Source organism: Hemibagrus wyckioides, linkage group LG10, assembly GCF_019097595.1.
Source record: "Hemibagrus wyckioides isolate EC202008001 linkage group LG10, SWU_Hwy_1.0, whole genome shotgun sequence".
Taxonomy (NCBI): domain Eukaryota; kingdom Metazoa; phylum Chordata; class Actinopteri; order Siluriformes; family Bagridae; genus Hemibagrus; species Hemibagrus wyckioides.
Genome location: NC_080719.1, coordinates 9554060 through 9579404, shown reverse-complemented (window position 1 = coordinate 9579404; position 25345 = coordinate 9554060). Strand labels below are relative to the sequence as shown.

General features: G+C 38.4%; 1 protein-coding gene across 4 annotated transcripts in view; it reads right to left on the bottom strand.

Annotated features, from left to right (window-relative positions):
- Window positions 1–25345, bottom strand: part of adamts17 (ADAM metallopeptidase with thrombospondin type 1 motif, 17) — a 145995-nt gene that overhangs the window by 33439 nt on the left and 87211 nt on the right. For 3 of the 4 annotated variants that reach the window (XM_058401858.1, XM_058401857.1, XM_058401856.1), the window contains exons 13-18: window positions 23629–23798; window positions 19371–19498; window positions 13619–13739; window positions 8998–9072; window positions 4594–4674; window positions 191–348 (exon numbers count right to left, since the gene is read on the bottom strand). In XM_058401858.1, coding sequence (XP_058257841.1) covers window positions 191–348; window positions 4594–4674; window positions 8998–9072; window positions 13619–13739; window positions 19371–19498; window positions 23629–23798 — 733 coding nt within the window. The remainder of the gene's footprint in view (window positions 1–190; window positions 349–4593; window positions 4675–8997; window positions 9073–13618; window positions 13740–19370; window positions 19499–23628; window positions 23799–25345) is intronic. The other variant, XM_058401860.1, reaches the window with a different exon arrangement.

Here is a 25345-nt window from a genome sequence, read left to right as displayed (position 1 = left end):
AAATAAGCAACCAAAGCAAGCTTCATTTCATACAACCTTGAAACCCAGCTACAATCATAAATAAAAAGAACGTGACATTAAAAGCAGCTTCCTTGAATAAAATGGGTAAACAAATGTGTTAAAGAAGGTTGGCCAGATAAAAAAGAAGAGTTGTTCCCCTGGGCTGTAGAGTAAGGCCTAATTTATTTACCATGAGGTGGAGAGGAGTCTTAGTGGGCCCCTTGGCAGACATCTTTTCCCATAATCCTCTGCGAACGTAGCGAACAGTGGTGCCGGCAAGCTCGAACTCCCCTGGCAGCTCGATTTTCCAGTCGCTGTTTATGGATCTCTTGCTTGAGTCTTTCAACGCTGAAATGGTCAACAGGGAATACGGGTTAACTGCATGCACTCATGTGGCTCGTATAAAATGTTACAGCTGTAATATTAGAAAACTGATGCTCAACTACAAGGCTTCATTATTTTAGGCACTGAATTCATAGCTGTTTTTATACCTTTATAAAACTGTTGATTGTTAAGGATGGAGTACGGTTCTTGATCTAGTCCAAAAAAAGAAACTTCTTTTTTTAATAGCATTTTCTCTCATGTGCCAAATTATGTACAGCTGTAAGCATATCTAAAACAAATGGAAAATAATATGTAATCTTTAAAATTGCTCTCAGTCTCTATTAACTTTAATCATTTCCCTTTTCTTTGGTTTTCAATTCAATGCAATTCAATTGATTTATATAGCGCCTTTTACAATGGACATTGTCTCAAAGCAGCTTTACAAAAGTAGAAAAACAAAAAAAAAATTATTAAATTAAATTATTAAACTATTTTATCCCTAATGAGCAGGCCTGTGGCGATGGTGGCAAGGAAAAACTCCCTGTGATGATATGAGGTAGAAACCTTGAGAAGAACCAGGCTAAGAAGGGAACCCATCCTCATTTGGGTGACACTGGACAGTAAATACAGTGGAACCCTGGATTGCGAGTAATGTGCTTTATGAGTGCTTTGCGAGACAAGCAAAAATTTTTAATAAATTTGACTTGGTTAACGAGCGATAACTTGCAAGACGAGCACCACGCCATGAGCATCACGACCATGAGCATCATGCAATGAGCATCACGCAATGAGTTCGTATGGGAAATCTCACAGCTGAGCCGATGGTTCTTCTCTCTCGCTGCGTAAAACAATGGGAGCTCGGGTAAGCTTCCCGTGTACTCGTCCTCAGTCGGTGTGAATCTCTAGTACAGGCAACATCCGCGCAAGTGTACTGTTTACTATATCATTGTAATAACGTGTGTGTGTGTATTTTGTGTCCAAGTGTAGTGACTGTGTAGTGTAGTGACTGTCCAAGTGTAGTGACAGTGTAGTGAAGAAAAATCCGGAAAAGGAAGGTGGTAAGAAGAAGGAGATGATTACGCTAGAAGTATATTAATCATTGTTATCTGTTTCAGATATTAAGGACAATAATTTGCATATAAAATACCATTAAAATGATTTTTATATGAATACTTTTGGGTGTGTGGAACAGATCATCCGACTTCACATTATTTCCAATGGCAAAATTCACTTTGCTATACGAGCTTATTGGATTACGAGCACTTTTCTGGAACAAATTATGCTCACAATCCAAGGTTCCACTGTAATGTGAAAGCAACTAAATAAATAATGTCCTATCTACAACAGCAATCAAGGGCCCATGAGGAACTATTAGGTCAATGTAGTTTCTGAGGTCATTATAGCCACTAATTCTTTGCTGTCAGAAGCTGACAGATGTAATGGCATATCCGTGACGGTGTTATAGTCCCCAAGTGGCTCTGTCCACGGCTGTCTCCACACAGATCCGGATCCAGATCTTGGTGTCTATGTACAATCCCTTTGTCAACCATTTCCACAGGGAAGACCAAACATTGTTTAACACAAAAGATATACATCCTTGCTGACTTGCACAGGCAAGGCAATGGATATGAAAACATAAAATCAGATAAAATACCTTTAAGCAGAACTATACCTACTACAAACATTTTTGAAGCAGTGAAATTTTACCAGGTCATGGCTCCTAAACATCACCAGATCATCAATGTGGACTACTAAAAATGGACATGGGCTGTTACATGAGACCAAGATCAATTCTGGTCATGCGCACTATCAGCATATGTAAATGCAAAGAAACGCACATGAAAGTCACAGAAATCACTGATGCTTCCACCAAGAACCTGTTTAGTATAGAATGAGAGCATTTCACCCTAAAATTTGGTTGCCCTTGCCAGGAGGTTAAAGCTAGACCAAGCTTTCAATAAAATCAAGACAAAATCAAACAAACAAACAAAAAATGGGAAGAAACATTATCCAGTGACCACCTCAGTCTCCAGATTTAATCCCTATTGAAACTGTATGATCTAAATGGAACTCCACTTGAGCAAACATAAAAAATATAAAGTAGCTTGAAATATTATACATGGAGGATAGTCCAAAATCCATCTAGACATCTCAACCTTTTTAGACATTGTAAGAAGAGACTCAGATGTGTTTTTTTCTCCATGAGAGAGCTCAGAGTGGCTGCCAATAATTGCGACCCCCTCATTAATTAATTAATTAACTTATTTATTTATTTAAAATGAAGCAAACTATTTATGACTAAATGAATTTATGAGTTTCTACTATTTATGAATATTTCTTGTGTAGTAACGAAAGTCTCAGTATATTAAAGTTCAAAATATGACCCATGACATGTACATGTATATGTTGACTTTTTGTAATTTAAGGGTGCAAATAATTCTGAAACTGAAGCCACAGTTAAGGAATGCAACCTTGAATTTTATTAATGCTGTGTTTCTCTAAAGCTTTATTTAATAATGTTTTATTTAGTAAATGTGAAATTGGCCTACTGGTGTGAATGTTGTAGTGAAATGGACTGGCATCCCATCCAGCTGAATCCAAGCTGAATTAATAAAATAATTATCTATTACATTCATTATTTCATTATTCCAACAATCGAAGAACTGTTTAAGTTACTTTAATTTTCAATAAAGTACGAACTCAACATTTTTTCCTAGAAATGAATCATCTGCACCTCTTTACACAACTCTGTAGTCATACTGTTACAGTGTGTCACAGTATTCAAAACAGCTTTGTTTACTACTGCAATTTATTTTTGCCCGCACACAAAAGTGTGTTATGAAGAACAGATGTTCTGCTCCACAAAGGGAGCCGATGGCTTTCATGTTGCTTCTGGGACTTTTGGTGTTTTTGGAGCCTGAATAAGCCACTGTGTGTCCTGTCATTAAGGAAGTGAAGTCAGAACCAGTCCAATCTGTGTTTCAACACTAAAACTGAACTAACAAGCATGTTCAGTTTGCTGGTAAATGAGCAAAGCAATATAGGCTTTTTAGATGTTTCCAGATATAACACAATTTCCATTCTAAATACAACTGTGTCAAGAAGTTTTTTTAAAATTATAAGATGACTTTGGAAAGGTTAACAAGGTAAAATTGCTGTCATGTTTTCTCATATGTAAAAATATCACCTCAGGCATTGGGCCTCAAAAAGCATGCACCATTAATATATTTTGAATGATTAATTCCTATTATTATTCCCATCTCTGCCGTGTGTGTGTGGAGTCTGCGTGTTCTGTGCGTGGCTCTGGGGTTTCCTCCTGGTACTCTGGTTTCCTCCCCCAGTCCAAAGACATGGGTTTTAGGCTGATTGGGATCTTTAAATTGTTTGTAGTATGTGAATGGGTGTGTGAGTGAGTGTGTGATAGTGCCATGTGATAGACTGCCATGCTGTCTAGGGTGAACCCTGCCCTGTGCGTGCCCCGAGTCTCCTGGAATAAACTCCAGGTTTCCTGCAACCCAGTAGGTTAAGTGGGTTAGGGAATGGATGGATGGACAGATAGACGGATGGATGATTATTTTTCAAGATATACTGAAGAAAAGGATGCAGAATATTAGACTCCACAAGACTGCTGCAAGCGCAGTTGAACTGCAATTAAAACAACCACCATTTTGAGTTAATACAATTTAAAGTTCATTTGATGCAATACAATGGTACAGTAAGCTTCTAACAGGACAAGCTTTGAGGAGAAGAAGGCTGGCCTTATTCACTTTTTATGACAGACTCAGAAACCACACTTCTTTCAATTTCTGAGAGACAGAGGTCATACCTCTTTCATGTTATATGACAGACACAGATGCCGCATTCCCTTTCGCTGGCACAAAGTCAGTGCCTTCTTCAATTTTTATGACAGACCACACCTCCTTCATTTTGTATGACAGACACAGACGGCACACCTCCTTCATTTTGTATGAGAGACACAGAGACCACACCTCCTTCATTCTATCTGACAAACACAGAGGCCATGCCTCCTTCATTCTGTATGACAGACACAGAGGACACACTTACTTTGCTAGGATTGACAGGAAGCCTGTCATTGTTGGGTTTCACAGAGAGAGGATGAGCAGCAGATCAGTGAAGTCATCTGTCACAGATAAACAGTTGTGGCATCATCCCCAGTCCCCCACCCCCCACCCCCACCCAGCGTCCCGGATGAGCATAAAGGGCAGGGTATGCCTGCATGTTTTTTATTATAAAGAGACAAGCACTTACCGAGGAAGCTGTGTGATGGCCGGTCCTCCACAACTTTGATTCGCCGTGCTCCTACAGGAATGACGGCTGCCTCAATATAACCTTTAGGGTAAAGAGAGAAAGAGAAAGCAGGAGAGCAGATTTCAGAACGGAACATGAGAGGGTCCAAAAGTCCACTACCAAAAATGGTTTTTCTTTCATTAATTTCAATTATTATTATTATTTAAAAAAACTAATCAAGCCATGTGAGAACAGTATATTATTCAGATAGTATTCAAATTCATTTGTATTAACTAGTAAGGTTCCTTAGATATTAAGTATAAGATAAACATTGATAGTGGAATCTGGACCCTACTAAACACTGTATGGGTTAAGGTGAAGTTGCACATACACATGTGTACAGATGTTAAGCAATAATGTAATGGTCATTTCTTGGTCAATCGGAGCCAATCATCTCTTACAGTCTCTATGCTAACTAGCGTGCAAATATATGGCAAATTAAACAGTAAATGAGGAAATAAATCAGGTCAGAAATTTGTTCAAAGCAGGCTGGCATTAGGATTGTTTCTGATTTGGCATTAGTTTACATTTTTCTGAAAACAAGATGCATCTCTGCCTTTCCCTAACCTTACGTTCACGCTAAGAGGCAACAAAGCAACAGGTGAAGTTTCATTTCCTGTCATGGCAGGATAAAACCAAGTCCAGATTAAGTACTTGTTCCAGTACTATGGCAAAGGTTTCCAGATGTTTTCTATTCCAATTCAGAATTTGCTTCCTATGTATATAAATATGGTTTAATCTTTTCCTGAATATTATTATGTGCAAAAAGATATAAATATGGATAAATTATACAGTAGCCTGTGTGTGTTTTGTCTACATTTTAGAAAAATTATATATATAAAAAAAAAATAATAAAAAGCTGGAAAGGCCACTTCCAGAAATGACAACAGTAGCAGTCTCTAAACTTTTTTGAGTGTGAACGCAGGGTAAAGGTCAGATCAGGATCTGAATAAAGAGCATGACGAGATGGGGAGCTCCGATTTAGACCAGAAAGTCTTTCTCACACATATACACAGATACACATACATTCCTACATCTAACATGGCAAGACCGTGCCACACAGTGTTTGGGCAGTAATGATGAAACAAAGCCAGGGTATTATCACGCTTCACTTAGAAGGAATCTGCTCAGGCTTAGCCATGAAATAGTTTAAAAAAATATGGAGAAAGAATGTATTCTAAGATAGGATTGCTTTATATTTGGATTCGGTGTAACTGCCATAGGAAAAGCTTTCTTTCAGAAACCTGATGAGGTTATTCCAATCTGACCTCATGGCGAAAGGGAAGCTAAAGCTGGTAAATGCCTGCACAGCGATCCATTTTACTCTTCATCTATTCTCCAAAGGGTCAGTGTAAAGAACAGGATTTAAGAGACCTTGTTAGAGCAAGATGAGGGGACAGGATGGATGCGAGAAATCAGGAGATCAGATCCCAGAGAATGTTTTTTTGGGCTCCTTCTAATCTTTAGTCTTACACTGGAGGTTTGTTTTGATGTCACGCTATTTGCCTTTTCTCAAATTAGTGCTCAAATCTTCATACACTTCAATCAACTTCAATACATTCCAGAGTCTCAGGCAGCATTTCAGGCTGAGGAAATTGCATTTTATTTGCACTACATCAAACTGATGTCATCACAAATTGCATAAAATATATTAACATGCTACACGCAACAGCTTGGTGGAAAACTGCACCCTCAATCTCACTGTACAATATGTAAAGACATGCCGAAAAGAGCAACGGCAAATGTTGGTAACTAAATGTGGCCATGTCCGTTAACACGACAAATATGGATAGACTACCAGCGGGATCGGCATATACATATATAATTTCATAGTACAGTGACTGTGATTTGCATTGATGAAATTGCTATAGGTGAAACTGTACCAAAAAGCTGTAGGTTATAATGATAGTATATTAACAATACAGTGTAAACACCTGTATGAAGATGTGGGCATGTATTTAAATAAATGATTTTGGGAGAGACTCCAGTGCAAATCTAAAGAGGAAAATACAGCACACCAAACATGTCCTTGCTGATCCTCTACATTACACCTTCAACACTTTTTTTTTTTTCATTCAGTACATGTGTACAGTTTTTGTGTAATATGGTTTATTAATGAGCCTCTCTGCTGGTTTGGCTTGTTTCATGGGTTACGGGCCTGATTATTTCCTGAATGACTGCTGTTATATCAACTAAATCTGCTATTGTGCACATCCCAAGCTGCTTTGTTTCTCATTACTGCTCCAGACCAGCCCAAATGTGTTCACACCAAAGTTAATCAAAAGCATGCAGTTACTGCTATGCTACCCACCACAAAACCCTTTCGTTTGGGGAAAACAATTAATCTATTACCCAAGAGCTCAGCAAGCCCTTTACACCATTTTACCCAAACACAAATAAACGTACATGTACACATATAAATACACGCACAAACCCACCTACCTGAAGTGCGAAGTCACCATCCTGACAGCTAGAGAGAGCTTTAAAGATGGCAAACTTTCTGATCGGCCTCTCAGAACAGTTTGACCTGATCAACTTTTCTCCAATTCAAACATTTTATATTGGAGAAAGTGAATATCCTTATTTAGTTTAAAGTCACCTAAAACCTGGTAAGTAGACCAAATTGCTTTACGTTCCCTGAATCATTTTATCAGTAGATAGTATGCGTGTCCACACAATATTAAGTGCTGTTCATATGTTGAACATCGAGTCAGAACTAAAATTGCAAGTATTCCGCATCCATCCAGTTGATGTTAATCATTAAAACATTTTATAAGGTTTCAGGTGACTTTAAAAGTTTTAATGTAGAAGTGATTAAAATCCCAGACCAACACCCAAGTTACTGGGTCAAGTACACCATGTATATGTAGGCATGTGCTGATATTATCATATATACAGTCACTGACTGAACTACAAAACAAAAATTTAGACCGAAAAGTAAAGAATTTGGACATAGCTGCTCATATAAGAATTTTCTTGATTTTTATTTTATTTATTTATTTTCAATAATAATAAGGGAGACGTTAACATATAATACTCATTAATATTCAGTGTAGTCTGTCCAAACTTTTGTCCGCTAACAGGTACAGCGAGTTTAGTAGAGGTATCTTAAAGTAATCTCAAGGAACAAATTAACCATATCTAAGTTTAATCGCAATTGTAATTGGCCCTAATCCTAATGCTTTTATCCATTACGATATATATACTTAACCAAAGCATTGCTGAAATCTTGATTCTGATTAGACAAATGATGTTAAGTTCCTGCTAACAGCAGCTCATATAACAGCAGCTCTGCTAACAGCGGCTCTGCTAACAACAGCTCTATAACAGCAGCTTTGCTAACGGCAGCTCTGCCCACAGCAGCTCTGCTAACAGCAGCTCCTATAACAGAAGCTCTGCCCACAGCAGCTCCACTAACAGCAGCTCTGCTAACAGCAGCTTTGCTAACAGCAGCTCCTATAACAGCAGCTCTGCTAACAACAGCTTTGCTAACAACAGCTTTGCTAACAGCAGCTCCTATAACTGCAGCTCTGCTAACAACAGCTCTGCTAACAGCAGCTCTGCTAACAACAGCTTTGCTCACAGCAGCTTTGCTAACATCAGCTCCTATAACAGCAGCTCTGCTGTAGTTTCAGATACAAGGTTTATATTAATGCATTTATTTTTAAACGTCATAGTTTCTATAGTAACTTTTTCACAGTATGAAAAAGTGTATGCAGTAGTTGATGTAAGTTTTCTGTATAGAGAAGACATATAATTTACATTTTGGAAGTAGTCTCCAGCGTCAGTGCTTGCTAATAATCAGTCTTTAATGAATAAATCTTAGGACTTGGCAATTGCTATGGAATAAAAGCAATAAACCTTTTTGCTGTAAACGGATGGCAACTCTGTGATGTTAATCACCCATGTAGGCTTTTCTGAACCCTGTCTGCCTGCTCACTATGAATATCAGACTTGCCTTTTAACCATTCTTATCCTCACTCCCATATCTGCTTCTCACATACTGTATAAATAAATATCAGCACATGCCTCAAACATATTTAAAAACTCAGATCTGCTGATTTCAGATCAGGTTTGGCATCCAACAAACACGCTGAAATCACAACATGCAGTGGGTTTCACTCAGTGGAACAGCTGACATAGCTAACTGAAGAAGAAACACGTGACACTGTGTTAGAGTGGATCAGACTATGGTTTAGTGCCGCTAGTGACTGTAGCTCCATTTCCCAGAAGACACCAGTGAGGATGTACATGATGGGTCAATATGTCTGGGTTACACACACACACACACCCACACACACACACGCACACACAAAGGATGCATGAACACACAGCCACGCGTCCATGCACAAGCATGCGTCTTACATGAGAAACACTTGGGAAGAGCCCTGGATTTTGACATCACACACGTAGAGACCTTCTTACAATGGCTAGGGGTGACTGGGGAACAGAGAACCGAACACGGTCAGTGAGCTCTTCCTGTGCTCCAAAGTTGGCATTCAAAATCTTATTTTTTTGTTTTTTAACGGCTCAGACGTGCAGAAACACAGACACACGCAAAGACACACACCTGGGACAAGTACAAACACGCTCGGTTGCTGAGGTCAGCAATATCGAGTGTAATCAAGACTGACATTCAATTACTTTGGACAGGAAGAGAACATCTGGTATTCCTTTTATCCTAATTGATTGGAAGGAACTGAGGATGATTTTACACACACACATTCCTTGACCCTTCTGCTATAAAGACGTACACCTTCATAAAATTTACACTCAGTATTTTCAGATTCACACACTTCATGCTGGCTGCTTTATCCAATATGCTGCGTCTGTTCTGTAGAGAAATTGCACACTGTGTATTTATTTACGCTTGCATTCATCAGAAATTGCTGCACTCGCTGTTTGTGCAGTTTTTACTGTCACAGTATCTGTAGTCGTGCGCGCTAAGCCACTGCAACGTGTATTACTCGAGATGTGAGTGATTATCCAACGTATGAGACATAAATTAAAAGTAGCCTGTTGTGATGTGATGTGGTGAACTGCAGTAGGAAAAAATAAGCGTGAGCTTGCGTTGGTGCAGGTGTCGAAGATTACAGCCTTATGAGGTCCAATCCCGACAGTGCCACAGCTATTTGTGGCTGGGAATAGAAAGCATAATTGCTCTCTGGGTGGGAAGGACGACCTTTCTCTTTCTCTCTCTCTCTCTCTCTCTCTCTCTCTCCTGTACATCATTGCAATGCTAGAATTATTGCCACCCTTGAGAATGTGTCCCGTTCTCCAGTCCAGCATTATAGGATAAAAACAGCTGAACAAAAGTTACAGAACATGCTTAATATGTCTACTATTTTTCTAAACACACAAACGTAGATATTCAGTAATATTCTGCCCATAAACACACAGTTAATGATATCAGGAGCAATGGTGTGTATATATATATATATGGTGTATAATATGCTACAATAATGGGCTGATGCAAATGTCAAAGCAAGAACATTCTCCTGAAATGCTCTACCATTACTGACTACAGAGTGAATTATTTGGATTGGTTTTTTTCCTTGCTCAGATACATCAACTATCAACAGCATTACATTAACCCTGTGCTATAAAGCTCATTAACAATAAAGACATTTATTCGTAATGGTTTTTAAGCGTTGTTATCAAAGGTGCCAATAATTCTGGAGTTAAGTGTATATATCTAGACAGATGAGTTGACGCCTGGCACTCTGGGATTTGTGAAGACAGAGTGATCATTATGGTGTTGGAAATAGAGGCAGTGAAAAAAAAAAAAAGGACAGTATACATGTTTCGGTACAACACCAGTTGGCACCTGCCTTATTGCTGAAATGGCAACAGTGCTGATTTATGAGCAACTGTGTGGGATTTAGTTCATTTCACACAACCGGGTGCCAAGTGGCTGTACAGTGAATGAAGGATTTACGGTTCTCTACCACAGGAATGGGATAGCACGTTGCAGAAGACAGATCGAAAGTGAATTTAATTTTCTTTTTTTGGATTTGTTTGTAAGATTCTTTTATTATTTCTGCCAAACCACTTAATGGGTCAGCCAAGAAATCGCACATTTAATTGGTTACCAACTGACTGCTATTCTACTGTTGAAACTGTGTGTGTTTCAAATCTTCCTCTTACTCACTTGTTCACTGTTTACAATACAGAGTGATGACTATATATGTAGCAGGCAGCAATATGGTAGAATTAAGAGTGCACCAGAAACACACGACTATGAGCCTCTGTCTAATAAACGAACTGAATGACACTGAACTGAAAAAAAAAACATTACCTGGCAAATCACAACCACAAATAAATAAATAAGTAATAAAAACAAATATTTGAACCTAATTTACAAATGACACTACTATGAGGTTCATGTTAGTTTTAGTAGTCTTTACAGAATATTTTTCAACCTGACAAGTAAATTACTGCAGTGAGGAAGTAGTGTGAATTGGTTATGGAGAAAATATAATTTATTAACTTTTATTATCTATTCTACAGGGAAAGTAAAAGCTGTAACATGCTACCTAGCACTGTGGTCTGGTTTCCTGGAAACCAGGAAATTCACCATTAATAAGATTCTAACAAACATAATATAAGAAGGCATAGCAAGCTGGTTAAATGCAATTAATACAGAATAGATCAGGGGTATCAAATCTTATCCGCAAAGGATATTGTTCATATTGTTGTCGGGCAGGAGCCGCACCTGATTCCACCTGTTTAATCAACTGGTCTTGGCTTTTCCTTGGTTGGAATAAAAACCTGTACAGACGCCGGCCCTTTGCGGATAAAGTTTGAAACCCCTAGCATGGAGGAAAAAAAGCGAATATATAAATATAAACTTTTGTAATTGTGCCTTCAACAAAGAATCGGCTACGAGACTTTATTCAGTCTTTATTCGAGTCTAACTAGCATCTTTACCTTCTCTAAATGCTTATCTACTGCATTTGCATTGTTGTTGTTTTGCGCAAAGATCGAGAAGAAGTAATTTAAAATAGTGAAAAAGATTCGATAGATTTCAGTATTGATCTTGACAGTCTCGCTTTCATTTGATTCAATCTTGATGTCTTGGCCTTTAAAGGAGAAGTTCACTTTCAGAACAAAAATACAAATAATTTACTCACCCCCCTTGTCATCCAAGATGTTCATGTCTTTCTTTTACATGGTACGTAGTGTCGCAGACGCGCATCCCAGTGGTAGTGCTAAACGAGCTTTTGTGGTTAAAAAGTATATATTTTTTTATTTTTCTAAGAAAACGGCCGGTCGTTTCACTACGTTTGACCTTTCTTCCTCGGCTGGGATCATTTAGAGCCCTTTTGAAGCTGCATTTAAACTGCGAGTTCAAACTCGTGGGCATCATTGAACCCTAAAATGTTTTCCTCAAAAAACATAATTTCTTTACGGCTGAAGAAAGAAAGAAAGAAAGACATGAAAATCTTGGATGACAAGGGGGGTGAGTAAATTATTTTTAGATTTTTGTTCTGAAAGTGAACTTCTCCTTTAAGACTGTTTTGGGGTGATCTCAGACAGCTTTTTGTAACTGAGCAGCCAAAACTGCTTAATAATTGCTTTGGCTTTTTTCAAAATCTGTGATGCAATTCGCAGAGCTGTTTCTATGATAGCTTACTCATATTCGACGCACGTGAATCTCAGAGGGCTTTGGCTGAAATGTGTGGTATGACGTCACATGACGTGTTTTGGCCCAAATCTGTGGAAAATCTGCCGTAATTTGGAAAAATTGCAGGCACCCCAGAATATTGCTGACATTTTGTTTTTGTGTTCATTCCTGTTATCGCAAAATCAGGAAATTCTGGAGGGACTGCTGAGCAAACTAAGCTACAGTTATAGCATCTAGGTGCAACACAACTTCATGAAGTTTAAACACAGCGATATGCACATGAAAACTATTTGACAAAAATATCCAGGAAGTAGTTTTTTTTTTCCACCTTGCAGTTCAGCCTACTTGTCTGATAGGCAACTACGAACCAAAAAACCTAATAGCCTAGACACAAAATCTATCCCAGATGCCCCTGGTTTAATCCCTGATTAGTTTTATACTAGATTCATGGTGCACTCTTAATCATATAAGGAATGGAATATAATTTGTCCAGTGAGAATTCACTACAAACTAGCTGACACCTAAATATATCATACTGTGAAAAGGGAATGAATTCAGACAAGTTAAAGGATGGTGTTAATAAAAATAGGATGTTTTGACTCTCATGAGGGCAGAAACAAGTGTATAACTATAGAATAAAGCAAACAGCTACTTAACTATCAGTCCCTCTATTTTAGATTTAATTAGGACAGAAGAAACTACAGACTTTTTGCTTTCTAGTAGCTCATACTTTCAAGATTGGTGATTCTGCCAGGCTAAATTTCCCCTAGATGAACTCGGCATGACGCTAATTTCTACCAGACTGCTCCCAGAAGCGGATTCCTTTTACGCATTCCCACGTCCTTTCGCGTTCTAGTGATTTGTTTTTCATGTTTGCATTCAGGCTGACTGCTCCTGGGTTGTTATAGCCTAAGCAAGTAGCCTAAATGATGCAATTGAAAACAACTGCTTTGTTTCATGTGTTTACTAAAAAGGATTTGAAACCTTTAGGTTTGCCTTTAGGCTTTTGAGCACTTTTTTTTCTTATTTTCTGATTGACAGCGAGGACATCTTTCTGTTTAACTTTGCAGAAAGGTCATGAGGGTTCAGCAGCTGCCAGGGACACAGATACACTTTAACGATGCATTAATACAAGTCTCTCAGAATGCAAAGAGACATCTCACACACATACACACACACACATCAACAGATGCAGACAACCAAATCCAATATTTTTCAAGCATCGTGTGCAAACTAACAAAAAAAAAGACATCAGAAGTCAGACAACAATGACAACGCCACACACTCGTATCACTTGATATTGATATAAGAAGGAATCATTGCCATATAATCCTTATTATGCCATCGTGTGCCTCTTACCCATGCCACTGCTGTGATTGAAGTCTCCTTTAATGATTTTGCAGGACTTGCCGTCTCCGTTACACACTCCACAGCGGTCCTCTTTGGCGGAGGAGCCGATGATGCCGTTGCAGCCGATTTTCTGAAGCAAAATGAATGTTCTATTAAAAACAATTAGAATTGTACAATTTTGACACTATGTTCATACTAGAATAGGAAAACTGAGAGACTACTGTGTAGCAGTGAGCAGCACTGAGTAGTACTGAATAGCAGTTCCTGCAATAGAAACTAATAGAGAAACACAATACACTGTTTCCTAATCCTGACAGCAGTACTGGCTTTTGAATCACTTATCACAGAAGCCTGAGACATACAAATATGCCTCTGTCAAATAAATATTTTGGGGGCAGTGGTATCATAAGTGGTTAAGGCTCTGAGGTGTTGATCTGGGTTCAAGCTCCAGGACCGCCAAGCTGCCACAGTTGCCCCCAAGCCCGCTGCTCCAGGGGTGCTGCATCATGGCTGACCCTGCATTCTGACCCCAACCCTCCAAGAATAGGATATGCGAAGAAAGAATTTCACTGTTCAGTGATGTATATGAGACAAATAGAGGCTACTTAAATATGTTACTGTATACTGTTTGCATGCTGACCCCAATATTTAGCTAAAACCTGCAGATTTTGATGTAGTGCTGTCTTTCTATTTACTTACTGATACCTGTCAATGAAAATCTAGACACTTGAGTGTAATTCATACTTCTGCATCTGTGAATCTGTGAATATGAATGTGCTGCCACCTGTAAACACCTGTAAAACTGCTCCTAAGGTGAACGTGTGCACTAGGGGGCAGTGTTGCAAATTCGTTCCTGAGCCAGCTTGAGCTTAAGGTCAAGATGTGTCTCCAGACTAGAGACCCCAACCCCGAAGTATTGGCAATGGATTATGTAGATTTGATGACAAACAAGGCAACATGATCAACGTGAGATTGCACTAGATTACGCAGCGTGAAACCGTGTGACGATGAATGCTTTATCGGGGTCAAGGTTGGTGTGGTATAATTCACTAATTTATTAAATTTTGGGAAAGTAAATTAAATAGAAAATATTGCAAACAGGTACAATCTAAAATAATAGTTGCAGAGATGGCCAGGATCTAAATTTTCTGCAGGAACAGGACAGTCCTCGTGAACTCTTTTTGTTTTCTTGGCAGCAAGATTTGTTGTCTAGGCAATAGTTTCAATGAAATAATCCAGGATCATGTCAAATAGTCAAAAATTCAATCCGGCTACCTCAAGTGATTCACATCTGAAGAAGTGATCCAGGACAACTTATAATCCCGGTCGCTTCTCAGTCCAGCTGTACTCCTGGCTAGACTTTCCGGCTCTCTGCTCTCCTGTTTACTAACCACCAGCGCAGTCAATTTAGCTCACCTGGATCTCATTACTCTGGATGTATGTAAACCTTGTTATTGCAAAGTCTCGCTATTGTCTCAGTGCATATTAACAAGCCTTCAGGGCTGTTATACTGCACCTAGGATTACCGAAAACTTGCCTGTTTACTTGTTTGTTCCTTTATGATTTCTTAAATAGCTTGCTTCTGAGATTTCGACCTTTTGCGGTATAATAATATAGCATTTTATGTATGAGTGTATTTCACAACACCTGAATATATTACATCAGGGATGTAAACTAATATGAATACATCATTCATAGATGTACTATGTCTTTATGAGAACTTGAGCTGAACTGTCAGAGCCACAATTCAAATACCACTCTGACAGTGCCAGTATTTATATCTCTGGGGGTTTTTTTCTCTCCCAGAAAAAGACATGTCTAAGAAATATGTAAAAGTAATGTATGTCGAAGTAATTATGAGGGAAACAGATAAGAAAACTAAAAATAGATAGCAGAATAAGGCAGATGCATACGGAGGCATTAAGTGAGCGGAAAAGCAAAGAGTAAAAGATCAGCCTTGAATTGTGTTCTAAAATATGTAATAGAGGTGCAGACATGGATATGGAGAGGAAGAGCATTCCATGTCAAATTGTGCATATGGTTGGACGTCATTATCAGGGAGTCAAAAGTGAAGCCAAAATGTCTCTGAGGCCCTCTAGTGGTTGGCTGGAGCACACTTTTTTAACCCTGCCCATTCCCATGTTAGTGAAAGAAACTGTGCCAAACCTCTCCTTTAAGTGACAAATTATTTTCAGAAATAATGCTTTGTCATTTGTACAAGTTCACCTGGCCTTACTATCTACCTTGAATATTTTGTTTTCTTATTTACTTGGTGATAAATAAAAGGGCGTGGCTGATGAACTGATTACAGCTTCGGTCATGACAGTCAAGCCTCTCGAACACATTCACACTCCAACATGGACCTATAGCTCTTGACATCAGAAGGCTAGACTGGAATTCGTAAAGAAATACAGAAATGAGCCACAAAAGATCTCGAACCAGGATTAACCTCTACCAAAGTGATGGAAAGACCAAAGTGTGGAGGAAGAAAGGATCTGCTCATTATCCAAAGCATTCAAACTCATCAGTCAAGTATGGAGGTGGTAGTGTCATGGCATGGGCTTGCATGTCTGCTTCTGAAACAGGTTCATTAAGCTGTATTGATGTAACTCCTGATGGTAGCAGCAGAATGTATTCAGAAGTCTACAGAAAGATTATGTCCGTCTCCTAGTGGTCCTCGAACAGAGAGCAGCCGAAAGAACAACAACAGGAACATTATGTCCGTCAATTTACAGAGAAATGCATCCAATATAATTGGGTGGAACTTCATCCTGCAGCAAGACAACAACCCAAATCACATTGCCAACATCAGGGGAAAAGGAGGAAGGTTTTAGACTGGCCATGTCAATCACCAGACCTTAACCTAACTGAGCAGCATATCACATCCTGGAGAGGAGACTAAAGGGAGAAGCTTCCCAAAACAAACAACAAGAAAAAAGCTGCAAGATAAACCTGGAAAAGCATCAGAAAAGAAGAATGCATCAGTTCTGTGCTGTCAGGGGGTCTTTTGCTCGATGTAGCTAATGTAAGCAAGGGACATGCAACCAAATATTAAGTGTTATTTACTACCGAAAAGAATAGCCAAAAGTGCTGTTCCAATATTTTTGGAAAGTCTACTATCCACTATATACAGTCTTTGGGATAGGCACATGACAAAGTTTAGTTTCCTATGGGACAGACACTTCAGAAAAGGATAGAGACTGCCAGATAAATAAAATCTTAAACACAAGAGTACTTTTGTACTATATTAGAAAACAAACAGGGCCAGTGTATTTTTTTTAAAAGTGTGGGGGTGATGTCATTCTTTTTGAGATCACTTTTGGATTCAGGACTTTTTTCAGATGCTTAAATTATCGCTCCGCACTTCTAGCCAAATCTATATGTTTGTGACGGCTTGATTTTTGCTTTACTTCACCGAAAGACAATAATAAGGTGAACGTGTGGTGCTCCTGCAAGTCTCATGCTCCTTTAGTTTCATATAATGACAAAAAGGTGCAGTGAAAGACCTTTTTTCTCTGCTCAGGTTTCACTTATTGCTTAAAAATGTCATAAACATCATGTCATTGGATTGCTAATAGGGATTATAGAGATGATCTCTGATCTATTACATCATGAATGAAATGGGATACTATAAACAAGACCTCAACACAGTCCTCTCGAACACACACACAGAGCGCATAAATGGTTGGATAACTTTCTTCAAGACAGCCAATATTTCCAAAGTGTGTGAATCAGCTAGATAGAAACAGACAGAGAAGAAGGAAAAAAGAAAAAGCAAGAGCAAACCAAAGTGCAGGATGCAGCTGAAGTGTGCACTCATTTTACAGCTCTAAAGAACAAAGCCCTAAGCTGGGAGTGCAGATGGATTTGTAACACACCCACAATACAGACTGGAGACCGAGCCTTCGAAATGACCTCACACGGGGTTTTCCGCATGTGCTAATGTGTTAAACATGAGAGATACAGGTGTGTGTGTGTGTGTGTTAGGGCCAAAGATCCTTTGGTAGACATGTTTTGGTAGACTTAAATGTCCTTTGACATAGTAATGGACTTGGTAATATTAAATGACGGGGTATTATTATTAATAATAATAATAATAATAATAATAATAATAATAATCATAAACTAGAACAACTTAATTGTTCCTTGTTACTGAGGATGATGTTCAATTTAAGTAGGCATAGTGTTTATTAGAAAAGATATATTAAAATAGAGAAGTGTGTGTGTGTGTGTGTGCATAGTTCTATGCATGTAAGTGTACAATCCAATTTATTTCAATTTACTGTTATTTGTATTGAGCTTTGGTCATTGTCACAAAGCAGCTTTACTGGAATATTAAAAATGTATTTATTTATTTGGTTGTTTGTTTGTTTAAATATTTATTTATTTATTATTTTTTTTAATTACAATGTATATCTATCCATAATGAGTAAGCCAGTGGCAAGATACTCCTTGTGTGAATCTACATGATTTAAATCTAAATGTGTACTACATGGTCAAGTGCAACTGTGTAAATATGTGTGCATATGTGTGTGTGTGTGTGTGTGTTCAAATATGTTCAAAGTACCAAATTGCTTCTACACATCTGCCATTATTCATATTGGGACAGTGTTAATGGTTTCACAGCAACATTGTTGGTTCTTTCCTACAACAGCATGTCCCATTATGTTCTATTTCTTATATAATCGAGTAATAATTTGTATACTATGGTCCTCTATGTAATTCTGTTTACTGCCACATCTGCCTGACATCCGACATGTGTTTTGTGTGTGTGAGTCTCTGTGTGTGTGTGTGTTTGTGTTTGAGTGTGCTGTCTCAGCATGTGAACCAGCTACATTGAGAACATCTGTCTGTGTCTTAACCCTTAAAGATTCTTCTCTCTCTCTTTTTTCTTTTCCTCCATGTCTCTCGCCCTCTCCCAAGTTTTATTAATGTAGTGAAGACATGAGACAGTGAGATAGCAGATAAAAGCCTGTGTGCATGTGTGTGTTTGCATGAGATAGAGAGAGAGAGAGACAGAGAGAGAGAGAGAGAGAGAGAGAGAGACAGAGACAGAGACAGAGAGAGACAGAGAGAGACAGAGAGAGACAGAGAGAGAGAGAGGAGTATAAAGCATGCAAGAATTCAATGTTGTTGTACTCTAGCCAAACCTGACTGGACAAACACAGACAAACATGTCCATTGTTAACAAATGAAGCATCAGTGGAAGATAGTTTACACACAACACACACACACACACACACAAATACTGAGTCAGCAGGGATTAAGTTGTGAGAGAAAGAGAGCTCTGTGGGTGAGACTCTAACCACTTTGCATTGTGTGTGTGTGTGTGTGTATCTGCCCTATTTAAAAGCCAGCAGTGATTAATAGAGCCTCTTATCATCACAAGTAGAGCATCTTGAGTGCAGCTGTATGACAGTTACCACACTGAAAGCCATTTTAGTGGATTTTAATGGATTTCCTCCAAAATTAAAAATGCTAATGTTGTTTCCTGTAGTGTTGAATCAATTGTTCATCAAAAAAATGAACCAAATTCCTTAAATAAAGCCATTTAGTCAAGATATGTTTGTGACTAAGTTTGCTTCTTAATGTTATTGCTAGCAGTTTAGCAGTGGCAAGACTTTATACAAGAGTACATTGCAATGTTCATATATCACATGATTAACACATTAATACATAATTAGTAAAATAAAAGTGATTAAATTATGAATTATACAATAAACAAACAAAACACAAAAAAAAAAAGGGAAAAGTACAGTACCTGACACCTCCCATGCACACACAAGTCACTCTCGTAGGGTCCACACGGCGTCCCGTCTAACACACGCTCGGCCATCAGCACCGGTGCGTCCCTGCCCACCGGCGTACAGTACAGAGCACACGGCTTCTCTGAGAACACAAACACACAATTATGATCATTTATATCATTTATCCGTGGGGTCCAAAAGTTGAGAAATCTGGAAATGCCTCTATTTCGCATTCCTCTCTATTTTTAGGCAAGATTTTGTATCACAACTGATATTACAATCCGTAACTTAAAATCAAGTAGAATCTTGAATTCCTGAATTTCTTAATTTGGAATGTTCCCTCTTTTTTGCATTAATGACAGTTTATGTAAATAGAAATCAATGTAAGATCAAATCTATCAGAGTCGTCGTTTGAAATGAAGGAATGAGACTGAAGGAAAGTCTGACCTTTTGTGTATAGGATTTTGCTTCATTTTATATAGTGACCCAGAAATAATCTGCAGAATCTTTCATGATAAATGTTATTCTTATATTGTAGTCTTGGGCAATATTTGTCTTCTTATGTGCAATATGTGTAACTGTTTCTCGCGTAAGTTATGTTAAGTGTGTAAAGTGTAATTTGTGTATCCTGTGTAATATGTGTAAAGCACCTAATTTCGTCGGACATGCCACATGTTCCAATAACAATAGATATTCTATTCTATTCTATTCTATTCTATTCTATTCTATTCTATTCTATTCTATACAGTATTGAACATTTCCTGTCTTTGTTTAATTAATTAATTAATTAATTAATTAATTAATTAATTAATTAATTAATTAATTTATTTATTTATTTATTTATTTATTTATTTATTTTAAATCAAATTCAAGTTTGTTTTTTTTTAATCCAAATTTTAAATAAAAAAAAAATCCTGAATTTACAGTGTGGTCTCAGAATTTTGGACCCCACAATGCCACAATCTTGTTAGAAATAAATATCTGAAGAGATGGGTTACAGCAGGGGTGTCCAATCTTATCCAGAAAGGGCCGGTGTGGGTGCAGGCTTTCATTCCAACCAAGCAGGAGCTACACCTGATTCCAACTGGATAATCAACTGATCTTGGCCTTCAGTGGATTCGGGTGTGGCTTCTGCTCAGTTGGAATGAAAACCTGCACCCACACCGGCCCTTTGCGGATAAGATTGGACACCCCTGGGTTACAGAGAAGGGTTGAGTGGGGCTGTAGTCAAGAGTCAAGGAGTCAAGTTCTTGGACCAGGACAAGCCAAAGTCTTAAGAATAGTTAAGGCCAAGTCAAGATCAATTCCAAAAAAAAAAAATGACAGAGACAAGATCGACATAACCAACAAAGTCTTATAGAGGACCGGCCTTTACTTTAACTAGTTGGCTTCATTTGTACATTGTGACAGTAATTAGGCTGTGTTTTCCAGAAGAAGAAATGACTTTGTGGCAACCATTCTGCATATGAAAAGAAAAGACAAGTTTTAGACCAAGATCATATTTAATGACACAAGAATGCCCAACAATCTACAGTCTGGGCAAGAAAGAGGTCAGTGGTCTTGAAAAATACAGTCTTATTGTATAGGTTTGTCTGCACCAAGCTGAAAGGCTTTTAGTGCACTGTAATTTCATTAAAATTGTGTGCTTTGGAATTGAGAAAATAATATAAGAGAAATAAGAAAACAGAACAGGACAGAAAGGACAGCGATGACGTGTATGTTAAATCTGGGGCAACCAAAGCTGAGCAGTGACCAGAAGGTTGTGAGCACAAATCCCAAGCCTGCCAGAAGGCCACTGTTGCCACAAGCAAAGCCGTTAACCCTTAACAGCTCGGCTCTGTGAATGGAGGATTCTGAGTCGGTTGTAAATGGAGGAAACTGCGTTTAGGAGTCTCAGGTTCATTTTGGATTTAGAAGGTAAGAAAAAAAATACAGACAACCAGGATAAGAACCATAAAAGTGTTTGGAGGCTTGGTTTGGAAGACTCCTGTGGAATGGAAAATATCTTAGTGCCACTAGATCAAAAAAATATCTTCACCCTAATAGAAGATCCATCCATCCATCCATCCATCTATCCATCCATTCATTTTCTGTAACGCTTATCCTACACAGAATCGCAGAGCCTGGAGTCAACCCCAGGGGCATATAGTGAGGGACATCCTGGATGGGCTACCAATCCAACTCAAGGCACAATCGAACACACACTTTACACACCCATTTACACACAATGGACAATTTAGAGATGCCAATCTGCCTACAATTAATATATTTGGACTGGCGGAGGAAAGGACCTCTGTATATGTACAAAAATTGAAAGATCCAAAAAAAGTTTTCTTTACGTTCCAGAGGTTAAGAATAGATTCAGTTATAAAAGAGCATTTAGCTGCATTAATCATCAAGTCAATGGAAGGTCCTTCCAAGGATATTATTATTATTGTGTGTGTGTGTGTGTGCGTGTGCGCGCGAAGGAGCGGCATTTCAAATAAACATTTTTTTCCTCATCCTGTTATGAAAAAGCTGGGTCGCATGTGAAAAATTGACATTTGGAAGGCAGCTGAAACAATTTCCTCCAGTGAAATTCAGCTAGATCAAAACTTGATTAAACATCGTGCAGAGTAAAGCACTAAAGCAAAAAATTAATATAATTTGAGAAATGGAAAGAAAACAGCTTTGTAGTATGCTAGAGTCCTTTTCACGTGACGACCAAAGTCTGACGCATGCTGTGGGGTTTACCAAACATGTGTTTCGCAGCAGCTTGATCATCTGCAAGTTGCAATATTTTGAACAGTAACAGTGTCGCTTCTCCTGTACTACATTCAAGATGCAGCAGCCTAGTTAAGCAACCTTTTTGGGTTGCGGCTTGTTTTTCTAGTTATAAAGACAGAATAAGGACTAAGCTCCTTTCTTTATTTTCTTTTCCCAGGGGATTCTGACCAAAATTAACAATAAATGTTTACAAGATAATCAAGTTTCTCCATGAGCTATTGTAGGACATTCAGAAGAAACCATGGGGAATATATGAGACCCCATAAAAATTCATGGTGCTCTCACAAAGCTTTCCATAAAAGATTCCTACACCTGAGAATGTCTCTGGTGCACATGGTACCCCAATAAAATTTGCATAACACTCCGCTGTAGGACTTCCATGAAATGTTACAGGTACCTGCTAAGGTTACAGCTAATGTTCACTTTACAAACAGAGGGAAAATGTTATCTTGGTGACTTTAACAATGGCATGGCAGGCTGGCTAGCTTGAGTAGGTCAGAAACTGCTGATGTGTTGAGATTTTCATATCCAACAGCCTCAAGTGTTTAAAAAAGAATGTTCTGAGAACATAAATGCCCGGATGCAAGCAGTTAGGGTCAGACTGGTTCGAAAGACAGTAAGGTAATTCAATAGGCTGATCTCTATAACCATAGTGAGAAAATCAACTCAGAATGCACAACACATCGAAACTAAACGCAGATTAGATACAACAGTGGAAGACCACACTGAGATCAACCCCTGTCAGTCAAGAACAGAAATTAGATCATAGATATAGCTTAAAATTGAATAACAATCCTTATTAAAATCCCTTATTCAATCAGTGGCAATTTCATTATAAGATACAATTAAATTCCTGCTGCTGTAAATCTCATGAGACTAAACCATAAGGGTTATTTTGGACAAATCTGAATGAACGTTGCATTTGCCAGTAGAGAAAGTGACACATCAAATATAACATCATATTTGTGGGACATCATTGTGTGTCAGTTGTAATCAGTAACCAATAATATTACCAACATTTCCTCCTTAACAAAACATTTAATCATGATGTTCTTGAAACTTTTCTCTAGATTTATCTGGGCTAAGGATTTGTCCCAAATTGTTTCTCTAAACCTCCTTTACAAGAAAATAAATTTACAATACAAACAAACTCCTGACAAATGAAGGTGTATATTATATGAGCTTATGATCTATGGTGAAGCAGTGTTTGTGTTTTTTTGGATTGTTAAGGGATTAAAAATAATAAAAATAGGAGGAAAGTTGTGGCTTGTACATGACACATAAAATCCACAGTGGTCCCTAGACACAGGGAGGAACTTAAACCAACACTTGCACATGAAAAATAGCACATGAAGAATTTGAGCACTACGTAATAAAGGAAAGTATGTGGCAGGTTTCTATCAGTGTCTTTAATAGTGCTTTTAACAGTACCATGCCAAAATTCAAGGGAACATTATGAAAGACAGCATGTTTGCGTGTGCAAATAGAGGAAGAGAGAGACCTCACCGTCATTTACAACAGCTGTCCACAACTGACTCTTCTTCTTGCCCACTTGGCGCTCATGAGACTGGCACTGCTGATCCCTGAATGTAGGTGAGCCCTTGGCACATGGAGGACCCTCACACACTTTATGCTCCACGCTGCCCCCCAGACACTGTTTCCCTCCAGGACCGGGTCTACAACAACAAAACATAATATAAAATTATGTAAAGCCTGTATACATGAGTGACTGGTTGTTTGTGTTGACAAGCTAAACAAACTATTTACAATAAATATGAAGTACAGTAGAGCACATTTTTGTAATGTATGTAGGTCTCATGTAGCTCCTAGAACACCACCCTTATGTTAAGTGGAATCAAGGGTTTGAGGAGTGGGAGTCCATGCCTCATTAATGGACTTTAATTAACACACCTCACCTCACTCCGATTAATGGACACAAAGAGCACACCTCATTTAACAGGACTCACAGGCATAGAGGCCACACCTCCATCACTGGGATTAAAATATACAGAGACCACACCTCCATCACTGGGATTAAAATATACAGAGACCACACCTCCATCACTGGGATTAAAATATACAGAGACCACACCTCCATCACTGGGATTAAAATATACAGAGACCACACCTCCATCACTGGGATTAAAATATACAGAGACCACTCCTCCATCACTGGGATTAAAATATACAGAGACCACACCTCCATCACTGGGATTAAAATATACAGAGACCACTCCTCCATCACTGGGATTAAAATATACAGAGACCACTCCTCCATCAATGGGATTAAAATATACAGAGACCACTCCTCCATCAATGGGATTAAAATATACAGAGACCACTCCTCCATCAATGGGATTAAAATATACAGAGACCACACTTCCATCACTCAGATTAAAATATACAGAGACCACACTTCCATCACTGGGATTAAAATATACAGAGACCACTCCTCCATCAATGGGATTAAAATATACAGAGACCACACTTCCATCACTCAGATTAAAATATACAGAGACCACACTTCCATCACTGGGATTAAAATATACAGAGACCACACTTCCATCACTGGGATTAAAATATACAGAGACCACTCCTCCATCAACGGGATTAAAATATACAGAGACCACTCCTCCATCACTGGGATTAAAATATACAGAGACCACTCCTCCATCAACGGGATTAAAATATACAGAGACCACACTTCCATCAATCGGATTAAAATATACAGAGACCACTCCTCCATCAATGGGATTAAAATATACAGAGACCACTCCTCCATCAATGGGATTAAAATATACAGAGACCACTCCTCCATCAATGGGATTAAAATATACAGAGACCACTCCTCCATCAATGGGATTAAAATATACAGAGACCACACTTCCATCAATCGGATTAAAATATACAGAGACCACACTTCCATCAGTGGGAATAAAAGGTACAGAGTTGACACCTCCATCACTGGAACTAAAAGGTACAGAGGTCATGTCCCCTTTATTGCAAAAGACAAGTACACCTTCTTTACCAGAACTAACAGGTACTGGAGTCACACTTTATTCACTAGGACTGACAGGTAAAAAGGCCACACCTCCATCACTGGGACCCTCCATTAAAACTTGTATTGCTTCTCATTTAGTAGAAAAATGATTCATTTTAGTCAGACTGAAGATCACAGGTTAATCACTGAGTCAAATATAGCAGCAGGTTATGCAGATGGTAC